Source organism: Thamnophis sirtalis, unplaced genomic scaffold (assembly GCF_051295495.1).
Source record: "Thamnophis sirtalis isolate CommonGarterSnake01/CBP01778 unplaced genomic scaffold, rThaSir2_p1.2 scaffold_18, whole genome shotgun sequence".
Classification (NCBI taxonomy): Eukaryota; Metazoa; Chordata; class Lepidosauria; order Squamata; family Natricidae; genus Thamnophis; species Thamnophis sirtalis.
Genome location: NW_028261398.1, coordinates 1770736 through 1785814, shown reverse-complemented (window position 1 = coordinate 1785814; position 15079 = coordinate 1770736). Strand labels below are relative to the sequence as shown.

General features: G+C 58.0%; 1 protein-coding gene across 7 annotated transcripts in view; it reads right to left on the bottom strand.

Annotated features, from left to right (window-relative positions):
- The window catches only part of MEF2D (myocyte enhancer factor 2D), an 82456-nt gene that overhangs the window by 15735 nt on the left and 51642 nt on the right, over positions 1–15079 (bottom strand). For all 7 annotated transcript variants that reach the window (XM_087703005.1, XM_087703004.1, XM_087703008.1 and 4 more), the window contains exon 3: positions 3960–4163. In XM_087703005.1, coding sequence (XP_087559131.1) covers positions 3960–4163 — 204 coding nt within the window. The remainder of the gene's footprint in view (positions 1–3959; positions 4164–15079) is intronic.

Genomic DNA, 15079 nt, shown 5'->3' with positions numbered 1-15079 from the left:
CCCCCTCCCTCGAGGCAGGAGAGGAGCGGCTGCACACTTCCCATGCGTGTGGCACAAGGACATCAAACGCCGCCGGCGTGTTTACCAAGTATTTATTCCAGGCATGGCAGCTGATTTGAAGGCTGCCTTCCGCCGCCTGACTTAATCATTGTGTTTTCAAAATACCAGAAGCAATTAGACCCCATCACGGAGCCCCCACTTGCCAAAGCATTTGGAAAGTCAGGTTGCAGGAAGCATGTGGAGAAGCCTTGATCTCTTGTTGGGCTAATGAGAAATTGAAAGGGGTCCCTGTGTGTCCTTGTGTGTGCGTGTGAGAGAGAGAAGGAGGGAGAGAGAGAGAGAGAGAGAAAGGACCCAGGCACAGAATCAAGGCTAAGAGACATGGATTCCCAGAGCAAGTGGGGGTCAGGAACACTTGGGGCTTCCCCCCCCCCCGCAATGTTCGCCTAGGGACTGTGAGTGGCCATTAGGAATTCATGGAATTATCCCTTTGGAAAGGAAGAGGAGGAAGCTGATTTTGGGCAAGAAAGGACCCCAGAGCACCAGAGGAGGCAGCTATGATTCAAGAACAGTCGGGCGAGGCTTGGAGCAGCTGCCCTCTTCCCTCCCTCCCTCCCTCCCTCCCTCCGGGAAGGGCAGCGCTCAGTTCAGTTCAGTTCAGTTCAGCCCCTCCCCCACCTGCCCTTCCAGCTCTGGAGCAGCCGGGGGGGGGGGCTCTCTTGGGTGGGGGGGCTGCCCCAAAGCCCAGCTTCTGCCCTTAGAAGAGGGAGGGGCTCTGGAGCCCAGAAGGACCAGGGAGGGCCCCTTCCCACAAAGGGGCTGGAGTGGAAGACTCTCCGGGGCATTTAAGTTCTACAAAGAAATGAACAGACGAAATAAAAATAAGGCTCCGGCTCAGGACCAGCCTGGCAGCCCCATTGAAACATCTGGCTTCCCGGCCTCCCATCTGGGCTCTGCCACCGCAGCCGTGGTGGGACGCGGCTCCTCTCAAAGTGGTCCAGATGTGGCCCACGTGGGGCACAACTGGGCAGCCCCTGCTGACCTCAGCTCCAACTCCTCCCAAGGACGGCCCTGCAATCCTGCCCTTCACAAAAAGGGGGGGGCACGTGAACAAAGGCCCATGGGGGGAAACTCCAGTTTCATGGGGGGGGGGGTTGTAAGCACCAAAGAAGCATCCCCTCCCCAAATTCAGGGAAGACCCAAAAGGCTTGAATTCGGATGGGGGGGGGAGCAAGAGCCAGCCCAAGAGCTCAGGAAGGAGGGGAGGCAAGCAAAGGGGGGGGGGGAACGCAGGAAAGCCTCCCCAGCCTTACAGAATGGCCACCAACCCCAAGGGGTTTGCCTTCCCTGAGCCCCCCCAACACACACACACTGGGCCACCCATCTCAGCCAGAATGTTTGTGCCAAGGAAGATTGGGGGGTGCAGCAAACACTCCCCACAATTCCTCCTCCATCCTCCCTCTGCCTCTTGTTGCCATTGGATTCCAGCCCCCCCCCAAAAGAAAACTGGGCCGAGCAGCATCTCCCTGCAGCCCTTCATAAGCAGGGCCCTCTGTGCCAGGAGCCGAGGGCAGGTGAGAGCCACGCCTGAGACCCGGGGAAGTGGCTCAGGGGGACCGCAGAGCCCTGCCAGATGATGTGGGGGGGGGTGGGTTAAGACTCGGGAGAGCAGGGGGGGGGAGTTAAAGAGACGGGGGGGCTAGAGGTGGGGGTGGGAAGACACAGAGTGGAACTTAACAGGGAGGAAATGAAAGCAGGCAGGCCAGGAAAAGGAAAGGAAGAGCTCCCGAGGGGGGGGGGAATCTGGCTCAAGGGCAGCACGAGGGAGAAGGGCTGGGGGGCCACCGGTCCCACACGGCCAGCAGAGTGCACGGATTTCAGGCAGGAGGAAGCCCACAGTTCGCCCCTCAGCTCTGGGTCCACAGTACCCACCAATTTGGGAACTGTTGTGCCAGCCAAAATGACCAGCTCTCAAGTCCCCAACGTAACTCTCTTGTTAAGCAAGAAAATGTTCAAGGTTGTTCAAAATATTCAAAATACTCAAGGTTGTTCAAGAAATGTGGAAGAAAAATGGTCCCAAGGGTAGGGTAGCATTTCCATTTGGATTCGGAAAGGGGTGAAGCTCTCACCAAAGACTCTCTGCCCTTCTGGAAGGCGGGGAGGAGGAAGTCAATAAGTAAGGGGGCACACACACACACACACACACACACACACACAGAGACGAAGCAGCCAGGACCCCGGGGAAGGCGGCCGTATCTAGGGCAGCCCTAATCCTTCATTCAGATTAGTTGATTTCCTGGCCACGGGGCGTCCGCCTTACCTGGATTAACCCATTTTGCTTCTCCTCTGCCCCAAGTGACTTCCCTGGCAGCTTTGCGCCAACTGCCAAAGAAGCCCAGGGTGGCATTTGACCTGGAGAAAAGCCCGGGGGGCAGGCAAGGCGGGGGCTTTTCAGCGAGAGGAGCTTATCTGACTTCCATGACACTTTCCATGTTTCCTCAGTGGCAGCCAACCACCTGGAAACGCAGCTTCACCCAACAGGAGGCTTCATAGGAAACCGGGGGGGGGGGGGGGCACAGCCTTTGGGTTGCCGGGGGCTGGTGGGTCAGGGGGCGGCTGGGTGCAGCCGAGGCTTCTCCTGGATGGGCTGGGCAAAGCTCATGCCAGGAGGCCCTTTGCTCAGCCCCTGCAGCCAGCCCTGGAATGGGCACAGGGTCCCTTCCCCAAAGGGTTACAGCGAAGGGCCAATCGGGGCACCACCAAGGGAGCCGGGCACGAGGGGAAAAGCTGAGGCCCATCCCACGGGTGACCTCACGTGTCTAGACCCCAGCAAAGACCAGCTCCCCCCCCAAAAAAAGTCTCATGCTCCCTGGCTGCCAGGAGACCCCACCCCCCCACTAGCCTCACAGGGGTCTTTGAAATGCAGTCAGCAAAGTCTGGATGTCCCCAAACAGCTCAGGTGTCATTCCCCAAACGGAATGGGACTCTCAAATGCGAGGCTCTCTTTCTCTTTTATTCCACTTGCAGTGCGTGTGTGGGTGCGCGCGCACGCATGCACATACATGTGAGAGAGAGAGTGCGTGCCTAAGAGTGCACCTGGCACAAAATCCCCCCCCCTCCCTGCGGAAAGATCCCTCCCCCTCCCCCTCCCTATTCCATCTTGAGCAGATAAATTGAATGACTAAAGGTTTTGTGTGCCTTAATTTCTGCTCACTTGTAATGTCAATAATTACCCAGCCAAACCATTCATTTGTCTGGATCCTGCCAAGCGCAGAGAGAGCCACCCACGGGCACATTTTCATTGAAAGGTGACAAGCAGCCAAGGGAAGCTGCCAGCAGGCACGGCTGCCTCCCTCGGAAGACCAGGCCAGGGAGCTGCCCTCGGGGGTGACCCTGCGGGAGAGGCCGGACGGAGCCCCCCCACGCCAGAGCCTCGGCAGCTGAGAGAGACCACGGAGGGGGAGGGGTCCCTGTCTCACCTTGAAGGGAAGGCAAAGGAATGGCGGCGGCAGCGGCGTCTCCCTCGGTCCCTCTTTGGGAAGCCATCCGGGCACAGAGGGGGTCAGAGGCCCGGCTGGTCCTCAGGAAGCCCCAGAGTCCAGCCGGCCACACTCCGTCCCGGGACTCTCTCACTGACCTCCGGCCAGTCCTCCTGAGCATGCAGGGTTCACCCTCTGCGTGGCTGTCCGTGGCCCTTGAAGAAGCTCCCTCCCTTCCCCGGGAAGACTCGCACCACGTTGGAGCAGCTGCGTAAGGTTGCCCCCTTTGGGGCGGCCAGGCTGCACGGAGCCACTTGGAGGATTTGCTCCTTTCTGGATACGGGGCACCCCTTTGCTCAGCCTAATGCCCACGGAGCAAGGCTAAAAGGATTTTGCCCAGATTCTTCACTGAGCCGGGCTCTGGCACGGAGGGTGAGCCAGGAGCGGGACCCCCTTCCGGGGCCAGGACAGGGCACCCACCTCGATGATGTCCGCGTTGGTCCGGCTCTCGTGGGGCTCGTTGTACTCGGTGTACTTGAGCAGGACCTTGTCCATGTCTGTGCTGGCGTACTGGAAGAGCTTGTTGGAGTGGTTGAAGATGATGAGGGCGATCTCGCAGTCGCACAGGACGCTCAGCTCGTAGGCCTTCTTCATCAGCCCAAACTTCCGCTTGGTGAAGGTCACCTGCAGCAGCACAGGGAGGGGGGAGCCTCAGCACGGGGAGGGGGGGAGCCCACATCGGACCCTGCCCTTGTCCCCACCTCCCACCCCCGGGAGGGGAGCTCCGGCCCCCCTTCCTTCCTCCTCGCTTCCCAAGATGGGGGCTGCCTCGGAGGCCGGTTCCCAAGGGTTACGCAGCACCCGCACTCCCTCCACTGCGGGACCTGAGGGCATCAGCCACACAGGCTCCCTCCTTGGACCAGGCTGAGGTCTGTCGGCGAAGCACCAAAGGATCCCGGCTGCCTCCTAGGCCAAAATTAGACCAAGCAGGCGCAGCCCTGCCGAGAGAGCCTCTCCCCAGAAATGGAGCAAGCAGGAAAAGCTGGAACTCTTGACGAGGGCAGAGGCTCCATGGCTCTCTCAGCCTCTTCCCCCCCCCCACTGGACGATGCCCCCCCCACAAACTTCATGCTCCCCCCCCCAAAGGCCCTGGGTGGCACAGCTCTGGGCTAGCCATTAGGGGAGCCCTGACTTAAGGCCTTTGCTTCAGGTGGCAAATCTTTGTGGGCACAAAATCCGTGTTAAGGAAAGAAAAGAGGGAAACTGTTTGATAATAAAGAAAGAAAGAAAATAGCTCTTTTCTGCGAACGAAAGAGCAAGTGGGGAGCAGGAGACCGGAGGGAAACCTCGGCTGAGTTTCCCAAACTCTTCCTCTTCATCTGCTTTTCTTTCTTAAGAGGTTTTGTCGGACAAACTGCCTGGTTCCACCTCCTCTGGCCAAAGGACGTTTGAAGGCTTTGAAGTGGGGTACAAAACGCCCCCCTTCCTCTCTGGAAGGAAACGGCTCAAAGTGTCCAGAAAAGGCTTGAGGAGCAAAGAATCCCAAGACTCCTTTGGGGGGGGGGCAGAGCTGCTGGCTCATCCCCACCTCCCCCGTCCGCTCCATCCCAGCCCCGGGTCTCAAGTCTGCTCTCCCAGGGGGATGTCTGGGCTGACCCACATTAGCTGGGCCTCCCCTTTAGATTCAGTGGTGGCTTCTCTTCCAGGGGATGCAAATCTGGGGTGCTAATAGTAGTAACCCTAATATGGGACAATGATTCCACAACCTGGGCTGATTTTGGGGCAAAATGGGGGGGACACAAAATAAGCTCTATGAGTCCATCCCCCAACCCTTCCTTTGGGGAAGAGGATTCTCTCATAAGAGGTGGATGAATTTCATATTTTTCTTTAAAGGAAGGGATCTCATCTTTCTTTTAGCTTGAAGTGACATTCCCCACATTTAGTGGCAAAGGAGATAAAAATGAAAACGTGTTCAAATATAATCACTTTAAAGGATCTGGCAGGAAAAAAGGTATTTAATTATGAGGAAACAAGGCAGATGATGATGGTGGCCTCTGGGCTTAGAAACAGCCATCCAGAGACCCAAGTTGCATAAAATGCATACAGTGACTGAACTTGTACAAAGAGAATAAATACAAAAGTCCCACCCCCACCCAAAGGTTCCCCCTGTCTCAACTAATCCTGGGCTTCTCCCCCACATCCCTGGCAATTACTTCTGAGGCTTCTGGAGAGGCTTCCCTTCCGGGGCTCCTTCCCAGCAAAAGCACCTTCTCCTTGGCATAAGTGGGGGGCTTTGGGGTCAGCCCCAGGATCGCATCAGATTTGATCTCTCCGGCCAGCGACCCAACCCTGATGCGCCAGGGCCTTCCTCCCGGCATGGCTCTCCGCTCACTGCCATCTTCCTAGGCCAGCAGCCTTCCTGGTCCTGGCTGAGGAGGCTCCATGGAGGCCTCCTAAATCACCCCAGGAGGCGCGAGGGAGGGAGGGGCCGGGCAGCCTTGGAGCAGAGTGGCGGGAGGGAGAGGGGCTCGATCCCCCTTCCGTGTCTCTACCGCCAGCAGAGGCTGAAAAGTGGTTAATAGGATTGAGTCCTAATCGTCTTTCATCCACCCGAGGGCTGAATGACACACCACCATGGCCCCCCACCCACCCACCCGAGGCGGGATCAGCTTCGGCCCTTCCTCTGCCGGGCAGCCACGTGGCCCTGTGGGGGGGGGCAGCAGCGGTGGGCAGGAGTGCTGGGAGTTCAGCAGCAGGCAGCCCCTTCCCTTCGCTGGCCTGGCACCCCAGGACAAGGCTGCTGAGCCCTCCCATGCCCACAGGGCCGGCGAGGGCAGCCAGGGGTGGATGGAAGGGCAGATGCTGGGCAGGGAATCGGGGGATGGAGGAGGCCAGAAGGGCCAGACCCTGGGCAAGACCAAGCAACCCGATGCCCACCCCCCCAGCTGGAACCCTCCCAGCGGTGGTGACAATAGGAGCAGTCTCTGCTGACCCTCGGATGCCCCCCAGCCAGGAAGCCTTGCCCTGCTTTGGGTTCCAGGCAGGCTCTTCGTGTGCCCGGAAGCTGCACACCGCAATGAGGACTTTGTGGAAAAGGAGGTGCCCCCCCACCCCCCAGGAAATGCCAGGTGCCTAATTGCCTTCTCCTCTGGTTGAAGCCTTCCAGCTCCCGAGACCTTCCCTTCCAGATGTCCTCCCCCTCTCATCTGCCAGGAGATGCCTCTCCCGGATGCCCCACACGGCCCTTCCCTCGGCTGCCCACGGCACACCCCTCTGGCTTCGGCCTCTGGAAGGGGAGAAGAGGCCCTTGCTCAGCCCCACCACCAGCCCAGCTGGGGCTCCTCCAGGTGCTGGGACTGGCAAAAGAGAAAAGCCAGCCACCAATCCTTCCCTCCCAGGCCTGGCTGGCCCTCAGGGACCCGGCTGCAGAGGGAGAGGCAGAGGGGTGGGCACAGGACCAGGAGACCCCCTACTCAGAAAGCCCAGAGGGGGCTGCTCTCCACATGAGCCCCTCTGGGGAATGGAGGAGGGGCTCTGCAGGCAGGACCCTCTTCCAGGCAAGGCCTGGGCTGAGCAAAGGGACCAAGGCAGAAGGAGAGTCTCTTCTTCTCCTCCTCCAGGGATTTAAAAATGTCACATTAAAGTTACATTTGGGAATTTGAGAGTGACAGCCCCCCCCGGGGTGGAGGAGGGGCTGCAGCCGATGGGAGGAGTTTGCCTTCCCTTCAAGGTGAGACAGGGACCCTCCCCCCCCCTCCGTGGTCTCTCTCAGCTGCTCAGAGGCTCTGACTTGGGGGGGCCTCCGCCCGGTCTCTCCCGCAGGGTCACCCCCAAGGGCAGCTCCCTGGCCTGGTCTTCCGAGGGAGGCAGCCGTGCCTGCTGCCAGCTCCCCTTGGCTGCCCACTGGGACGAGATCTGTTCCTGCCACGGATCAGGGGGTTTCCGACGACCAGCATTAGGGCCCAAGGCCGTGCCTGGAGAGAGGGAGGAGGCGGCGGTGATGCCCCCCAGCGGCTCTTGGGTTGGAGGAGGAGGAGCCTTGAAACTGCCGCAGGGCCGGCTCTTTCTTTTGAAAGGAGGATAATTCCTCTCTTCCACCCCTTCTCTGCCCCCAGAAGGCTTTAAGGCCGAAGGACGGGAGGAGGAGGGGGAGGAAGAGGAAGAGAAGGAGGAGGCTGCAGTGAGTCCCTGCCTGAAGCTGGCTTTGGACAGGGCCGGCCTCAGTGACATCTGGGGGCTTCATCCGGCATGAATTTGCAGCGACCCAGGAGTTATGGCTTCCCCATGGGACCCTCCGCCCCCCATCAGCTCCTTCAGAGCTTCCTTGAAGATCAGGATGGGAGACCCTTTGAGACCCCAAGCGAAGGGCTTCTGCAGGCCTTTCTCCGTGGTGGCCTCCTCCGCGGAAGAGCTGGCCCCAAATGTCCGGGACCCCCCTCCTCCCCTTATGGAAGCACAGGAGCTGCGGAAGGGAGCCTTCGCCAGCACTGGCTGCTCCGCCCCCCACCCCCGGGGGGAGACCCCTGCTGGCCTTTTCATTGTTAAAGCCACTCGGAGCCATTTGCAACTGAACCGCTAACAAACCACCGTCAACAAATAAATAATAAACAAATGTGTGCGCAGATGCCGCGAGGGAAGAAGCCCAACCACAAACATCATCTGGAGGCCCAGATGTTTGTAGCGAGGAGGTTTTCTTCATCCGGCTCCCTCCCCCGTCGCCCCCCACCAGCACCTGCGTAGAAAGGCCGGGGGGGGGGGGGCGAAGGGGGAGGGAGGCCGGGGGGGCCCTGGGCGGCCCAGAGTGGCAAGACTGAGCCCAGGAGATAAAACCTCCCGACAGAAGGCACAGAAACCACACTGCCTCCCTATGGCAGTGTTTCTCAACCTTGGCCACTTGAAGATGTCTGGACTTCAACTCCCAGAATTCCCCAGCCAGCGAACGCTGGCTGGGGAATTCTGGGAGTTGAAGTCCAGACATCTTCAAGTGGCCAAGGTTGAGAAACACTGCCCTATGGGACTCAGCCTGTGTGCAGAGTTTGCAGTACCCAAAGCACTTCATGTGCAGGCATGGCCGAAAACCCAGCTCCCACCCGTTCCTCCCTCCCTCCAGTCCGTCTCTTCTACACCTTCACCAGATTTGAGCAAATTACATTTTTTTTTCTGCTGTGAAAAGCCTGCCCACCTGGCACCCACTCCAGCCCTCGCCATGCCAGCCGGAAGGAAGGCAGCATCTCTAGTCAGCTGCACCAGCCAGAAGCCCATCTTCCCCCTAGGGACAGCCACTCAAACCGAGACCCCATTGGGCCATTGGGAGGCCCCCAAACCCTTCCAAACATTGGCCATAAGGAACCCCTTCGGAGCATGGCAGAAGAAAGCCATCGGACATGTTGCCCGTTCTCAGGTGCGCATAAGACCCTGAATGCTGCTGGGGCCCAGGAAGTTTGCATCTCTGTAGCATCAGCAAACTACCAGCAGCCTGGCTGGTCAAAAATTCACAGCAGAAACTGTGGGTGGGTGGGGGGAAAAGGGTCTTTGTAACCGTGAGGAGGACTTTGGAGAGTTAGTGGACAATCACTTAAATATGAGCCAGCCGTGGGCGGCAGCAGCCAAATAAGTGAATACGATCCTTGGTTGTATAAAGAGAGGCATAGAATCAAGATCACATGAAGTATTACTACTGCTATATTTATTTGTTTGTTTGTTTATTTATTTATTGTTTACCGCTGCACCCTAGTAAAGCCACAGCTGGAATACTGCATCCAGGTTTGGTCGCCACATTTTGTATATATTGAGACTTTGGGAAAAGGGCAGAGAAGAGCAACTGGGATGGTTAGAGGCCTGTTGACCAAAACACGGGAAGAATGGTTGCAGGAAGTAGATATGGCCAGTCCAGAGAAAAGGAGGACTAGGAATGTCATGATTTCTAGCAGGATTCCAGTATTTGAGGGGCTGGCACAAGGAAGAGGAGGTCAACTTATTTTTCAAAGTACCAAAAAGCAAGACAGAAAACAAGGGATGGAAAGCATTGAAGGAGAGAAGCAAGCGGGAATTAAGGAGAAACTTCCTGACAGTTAGAACAATTAATCAGTGGAGCAGCTGCTCCATCTCTAGAAGTTTTAAAGAAGAGACTGGGCAGCCACTTGTCTCAAATGGTGTAGGGTCTCCTGCTTGAGCAGGAGTTGGACTAGAAGACCTCCAAGGTCCCTTCCACCTCTATTCTGATTGATTCTGGTTGAAGACGGTGGAAAGGGGGAGTTAGGTGGCACAGAATAAGCCCTTTAAACACACACACACACACACATACACACACACACACGGCAGCCATTGTGATTCCTGGAGGGGACTGCAGCCCAAGAGAAATCTTCATCACCCACTGGAGACATCTCCAGATATCACAGAAGAGCACGTGAAGCATCCCCAGGCCTAGGCCTGTCCACGGGTGGGGACCACAGAAGAGACGGTGAATTCTGCCCCCTCCTTCCCTCGTCAGAGTCACACAGGCAGCAATTCCACCTGGTTGAATCTCCTGGTATCTCCAGAGGAAAAGCCTGCTCCCCACTCTTGCCTTCACCCCAAAAGAATTGGGGGAGCACAACTGAATGAGCGTAAGTGCCCTTAACCCCTGGGTGCTCCATTGCTGGAAGCTTCCAAGGAAAGCTTGGACATCCATTTGTCTGGGATGGTATAAGGACTCCTGCCTTGGGCTAGTAGGGGGTTGCACTAGATCAGTGTTTTTCAACCTTTTTTGTGCAAAGGCACACTTTTTTCATGAAAAAATCACAAGGCACACCACTATTAGAAAATGTTAAAAAAAATTAACTCTGTGCCTATATTGACTATATATAAAGTGTTTTTCCTCACGGCACACCTTACACTATGTCACGGCACACTAGTGTGCCGCGGCACAGTGGTTGAAAACACTGCACTAGATGACCTCTGAGCCCCTTCCGGCCCTAAGATTCTATGAACAACCCCAAACTGCCCCCTGGGGGAAGCACATCCACCCACCCATCCCTCCATGCTAAATGGCAGGTGGGGAGGTGGGTGGGCAGGCAGCACCCTCAGGGGGCTCAGAGGCGGCCCGTGGGCCGGAAGAAGGGACCCACCAGATCCGTCCAGGGCAGGAATTACAAAACCACCCAGACAGGTAGGAACGGCCTCCTGCAGGCAGCGTGAATGTATACCGAAGAGCAGAAAAAGTTGCATTTGAAGATTATTTTGCTTTAGAGCATTCAAAGCTTCAGAATGCATTACTTTGAATTTTATTTCTGCTTTGCACAATTGTTTGGGAGACAATCCCACAACCGGCAGCGGAATGCGACTCCAAGGCACGAGGGGGTGCGAGTCCACAATCAACCCATCAAAGGGAGGACAGAGAAGGCAAAAACTATGGAAGCCCACAAGAAGCTTCTGGTGTCCCCATGTGCGTGTTTGCAGCCACTCTTCTTTGCCAAACTCCACGGCACAATGACGGAATGGGCGAGCTGGGGAGGCACCCACCCTCCCACCCTCCCCCTGCCATCCCTGGGGCGTGGGCCCCGAAGGGAGCAGGCCCTCCCGGTGGGGCAACATTCATGCAGCCTGGTTCATTCAGTCACAGATTTCAGGAGTAGCCAGCCAATCCTGCGGCTCGGCCGGGAGGGAATTTGAACCCAGCTCCTAGGGAGCTTCCTCTTCGCTTCCGAGGGTCAGCTGGGCTGGCTTTGAATTCGGCTTGAGGGCGGCCAGTGGGGTCTTTGCAGAATGAGACCCCCGGGCCCTGCCAGGAACTGAGCCGGGGGTGGACTCTCTCCCTCCGCCTGCCCTTTCAGCCGGGAGAGGCATTATTAACCTTTTAAGTCTAAGAGGCCGCCAAATCCTCTCCCTCTGGGACGTAAGCTCTTTGCCGGGAGGCACGGCCACGGGTCCCGGCCTGGCACAAGGCCCCGCTGCCTTTCGGAGGTGCCAGGGCTGGCACCCGCTCTGCGACTCCTGCGAGTGCCGTCGGGTGGCAGGTCCCAGCGCAGTGGGGCTCTGCCCCAGTGAGGCAGAGACTCCTGTCCCACCCACCCCCAGCGCTCATTCCGCTGCGGCCTCCTTTCTGGGGCAATGCCGGCGGTGAGGAGCTGCGGCAGCTCAGCCGCCTCTGGCTCAAGGGAGGATTAGACGCTAATCTTGCCAGGACGCCCACTGAAGCCAGGCTCTCCGTGCAGCCGCCTCCAGGACATCCCGCCACCCAGGCACCTCCCTCCAAGCTGCGCCAGAATCACCCGGGCTGGTCCGGAGGAGGCCAGTGGGAGCATCTGCGGTGAGCAGGGAGGTCAACCAGGGCAGCCACCTGCAGGACAGACGCCGCCCCTGGCTCTGGGGGGGGGGCAGGTGAGCAGCTGGACCACTGGAACCCAACCCTCACAGCTGGGGGCTCCGGCCCCCCTTCCCTCCCCCCCCAGCCCTGTCCCGAGGAGAAGGGAGGGAAGGGGGCTGCAGCTGCAGGGCCCTCCTTCACAGGGAGCCTCCATTCACTCGGGGCTCCTAAGACCCTCCCAGCCTCCCAAGAACTTTCTCTGCTCCTCACAGCTGCCAGGAACCCTGCAAAGGTCCAGTCGCTTCATAACTGAAACTGCAAAGAGATTATTCTGGGTGCAGAATATCAGTAGAAGCAGCCAGCGAAAAACCATGAAATAACCCACTTCGCCCACCGTGATCCAACCTGAGCATCCTGCAGAAGAAGCCGAGGGGCTGGGAGTAACAGACCCTCCCACAAAGTTGCCTCAGTTCCCAGCCCCCTCCAGGGTGGGGGTGGTTCCCAGCCCCCCAAGCAGCTAAGAGGGCCAGAGCCCTCCCAGCCTCCGGGGGGGGGGGGCTGCTCCACAGGGCAAAGAGCAGAGATGCCCCCAGAGCCCAGAAAGGGACCTGAGCAATGGGGGGGGGGGAGAGAGGCAGGCCTGTGGCCTCCGGGGGGGTGGGGGCTGGGAGGGGCAAGCTTGAATTTCCCTCCCGAAAGTTCCCCGGAGGAAGTGAGGCCCATGTGAGCAGAGGGAAGGGCCCCCTCCCACCACCTGCTTTCTTTGGGAAGGACCCTCAGGCGTCATCCAGCAGCTTCATGGGGATGCTAAGCAGGGAGGGAGGGAGAGTGAAGCTCTGGGCCTCTCCCTCCCTCCCCCAAAAGGCACCTGGCCCCCCACTCCCCACCTCGGCCCCCCCGAACCTCTCCAGGATCCCCTGGTGGGTAGCTCTGGCGACCTCCATTCAGAAATCCCCTGCCTGCCACAGATCACCAGGAAGGGTCCAGATAATCCAGCTCAGAGCAGATCCCAGGGGCTTTATCTGCAGCAACCTTACGGGGGCTTCCCAGCCCCTCCCCACCCGAGAGTCACCAGGTCACCTGAGTCACAGCCAGCAGCCCAAAGAGACCACAAGGTCCAGGAATCTCTCTTCTGCTGCTCTGGCCGCCATCGAGTCAGCTCTGCTCCCCGTCTGGACGCCTCTTCCGACGGGCTCCCTGGGGCCAGAAAGCAGCAAGAGTCCCCCACCCCCCTTGTGATCCACCCACCGACTCCGAGCAGCCCAGGGGATCAAGGGGGGGACCTTGAGGACAGGCTCCTTCTACGGGGTCCATTAAACATCAAGCAGGGCCTTCCTCCTCCTGCCAAGGTGAGCCAAGGTGGCGCAGTGGTTAGAGTGCAGTATTGCAGGCTACTTCAGCTGACTGCAGTTCTGCAGTTCGGCTGTTCAAATCTCACTGGCTCAAGGTTGACTCAGCCTTCCATCCTTCCGAGGTGGGTGAAATGAGGACCCGGATTGTTGTTGGGGGCGATATATGCTGACTCTGTAAACGGCTTAGAGAGGGCTGAAAGCCCCATGAAGCGGTATATAAGTCTAACTGCTATTGCTATTGCCAGCAAGGGGGCAGCCAGGGAGGAAGAGGAAGGCAAGGGGAAACATCTGGCCAGGACAAGGGATTGACAGCAGCCTCCTCTCCTTCCAGAGGTTGCCTCTGCCGGGAGAGAAAAAGTAGATTTGGTGTGTGATATTTCCCCCCCCCTCCCCCATGTTTCATGAAGCCCCCAGTGGCCATTATTATTCAGACCCACCTCCAGGAAGGCAGATTGAAGCCCCCGGAGACACTTGACCCATCCCTGCACTGCCAAGCCAGCCACGGAGAGACCCCGCAGCTCAGGTAGGGGAGGAGGCAGTGGGGGGGGGGGGTCCCCTCACACCCATTTCTCCACAGAGCAGTCCGGCCTCTTTGATGGGTCCTCAAATCCTCTCTCCTGCCCGGCTCTAGGACTACGGTGCCCCTGAAACCTGGCTGCACGCACACACAAACACACACGCACACACAGCTGAGTGCCCAGCCAGCAGCGACACATCTGGGTCAGCCCCCTCATCAGTCATGAAGGAGGCTGGGTCCATCTAATCCAGTGTTTCTCAACCTTGGCGACTTTAAGTCCCGTGGACTTCAACTCCCAGAAACCCCCAGCCAGCTCTGCTGGCTGGGGGATTCTGGGAGTTGAAGTCCACGGGACTTAAAGTCGCCAAGGTTGAGAAACGCTGATCTAATCCCTCCCCGTTGGCCTAGGGAGGATGGCGATAGCACTTAGACTTAAAGACAGGTAATCCTTGACTTACAACAGTCCATTCAGTGACCATTCAAAGTCGTAAAGGCACTGAGAAAAGTGGCACGACCATTTTTCACGCTTATGACAATTTCAGCATCCCCATGGCCACGTGATCTTCATTCGGATGATTGACAACTGGCTCACATTCATGACGGTCGCAGCGTCCCAGGGCCAGGTGGGTCACCTTTTGGGACCTTCTGACAAGCGAAGTCAATGGGAAAGCCCGATTCACTTAACGACTGGGTTACTCATTTAGCAGCTGCAGAGATTCACTTAACAAAAGGGGCAGGAAAGGTTGTAAAATGGGGCAAAACTCAGTTAACACATTTTTTTCATTTAGCAATATAAAGTTTTGGCTCAATTAGGGTCGTAAGTCGAGGATTATGTGTACCACTTCCGTCCCTCTCTAAGCAGCCTATACGTATCAGCGAATTGCCCCTAAAAGCCTGGCTCCTCGTTTTATCGACCTTGGAAGGATGGAAGGCTGAATCAACCTTGAGCCAGTCAGGTTCGAACTCCTGGCAGTGGGCAGAGTCTGTATTCTAACCACTGCCCCTAAGGAAGCTTCTGCCTCTCCCTCACACGCCCAACCCCGGGGTTAAAAGGCCTCCTGCACCCCCAGCCACAAATCCACACTGCTCCTCCTTCATCACAAATGCTTCCCCGGGATTCACTGAGCAGCCCCTGCGGTCCCCCCCTTCCCTCTATGCACAGGCCGTCATGCGCAGCCCCAGGGAGCCCCAAGCCTTCTCTCTCCTCCCCAGGGCTCCTTCCCGACAGAGCAAAGGATTTCTCGGCTCTAAAAAGGAAGACCGAGTCTTTGAGTAACTGGGCTGTTTTCTCTCCCCACTTGCCTCACAACCCCCCACCCATCACAGTGGACCAGGACCCATGGAAGCCGCTGGCCCCATTGAAAAGCCCTCACGGAGGGTCAGCAGGCACCCTGCTGACCCTCCTGCACGCTGGGGCTCACCCTGGACGAGGCAGCGGTTGGATCCA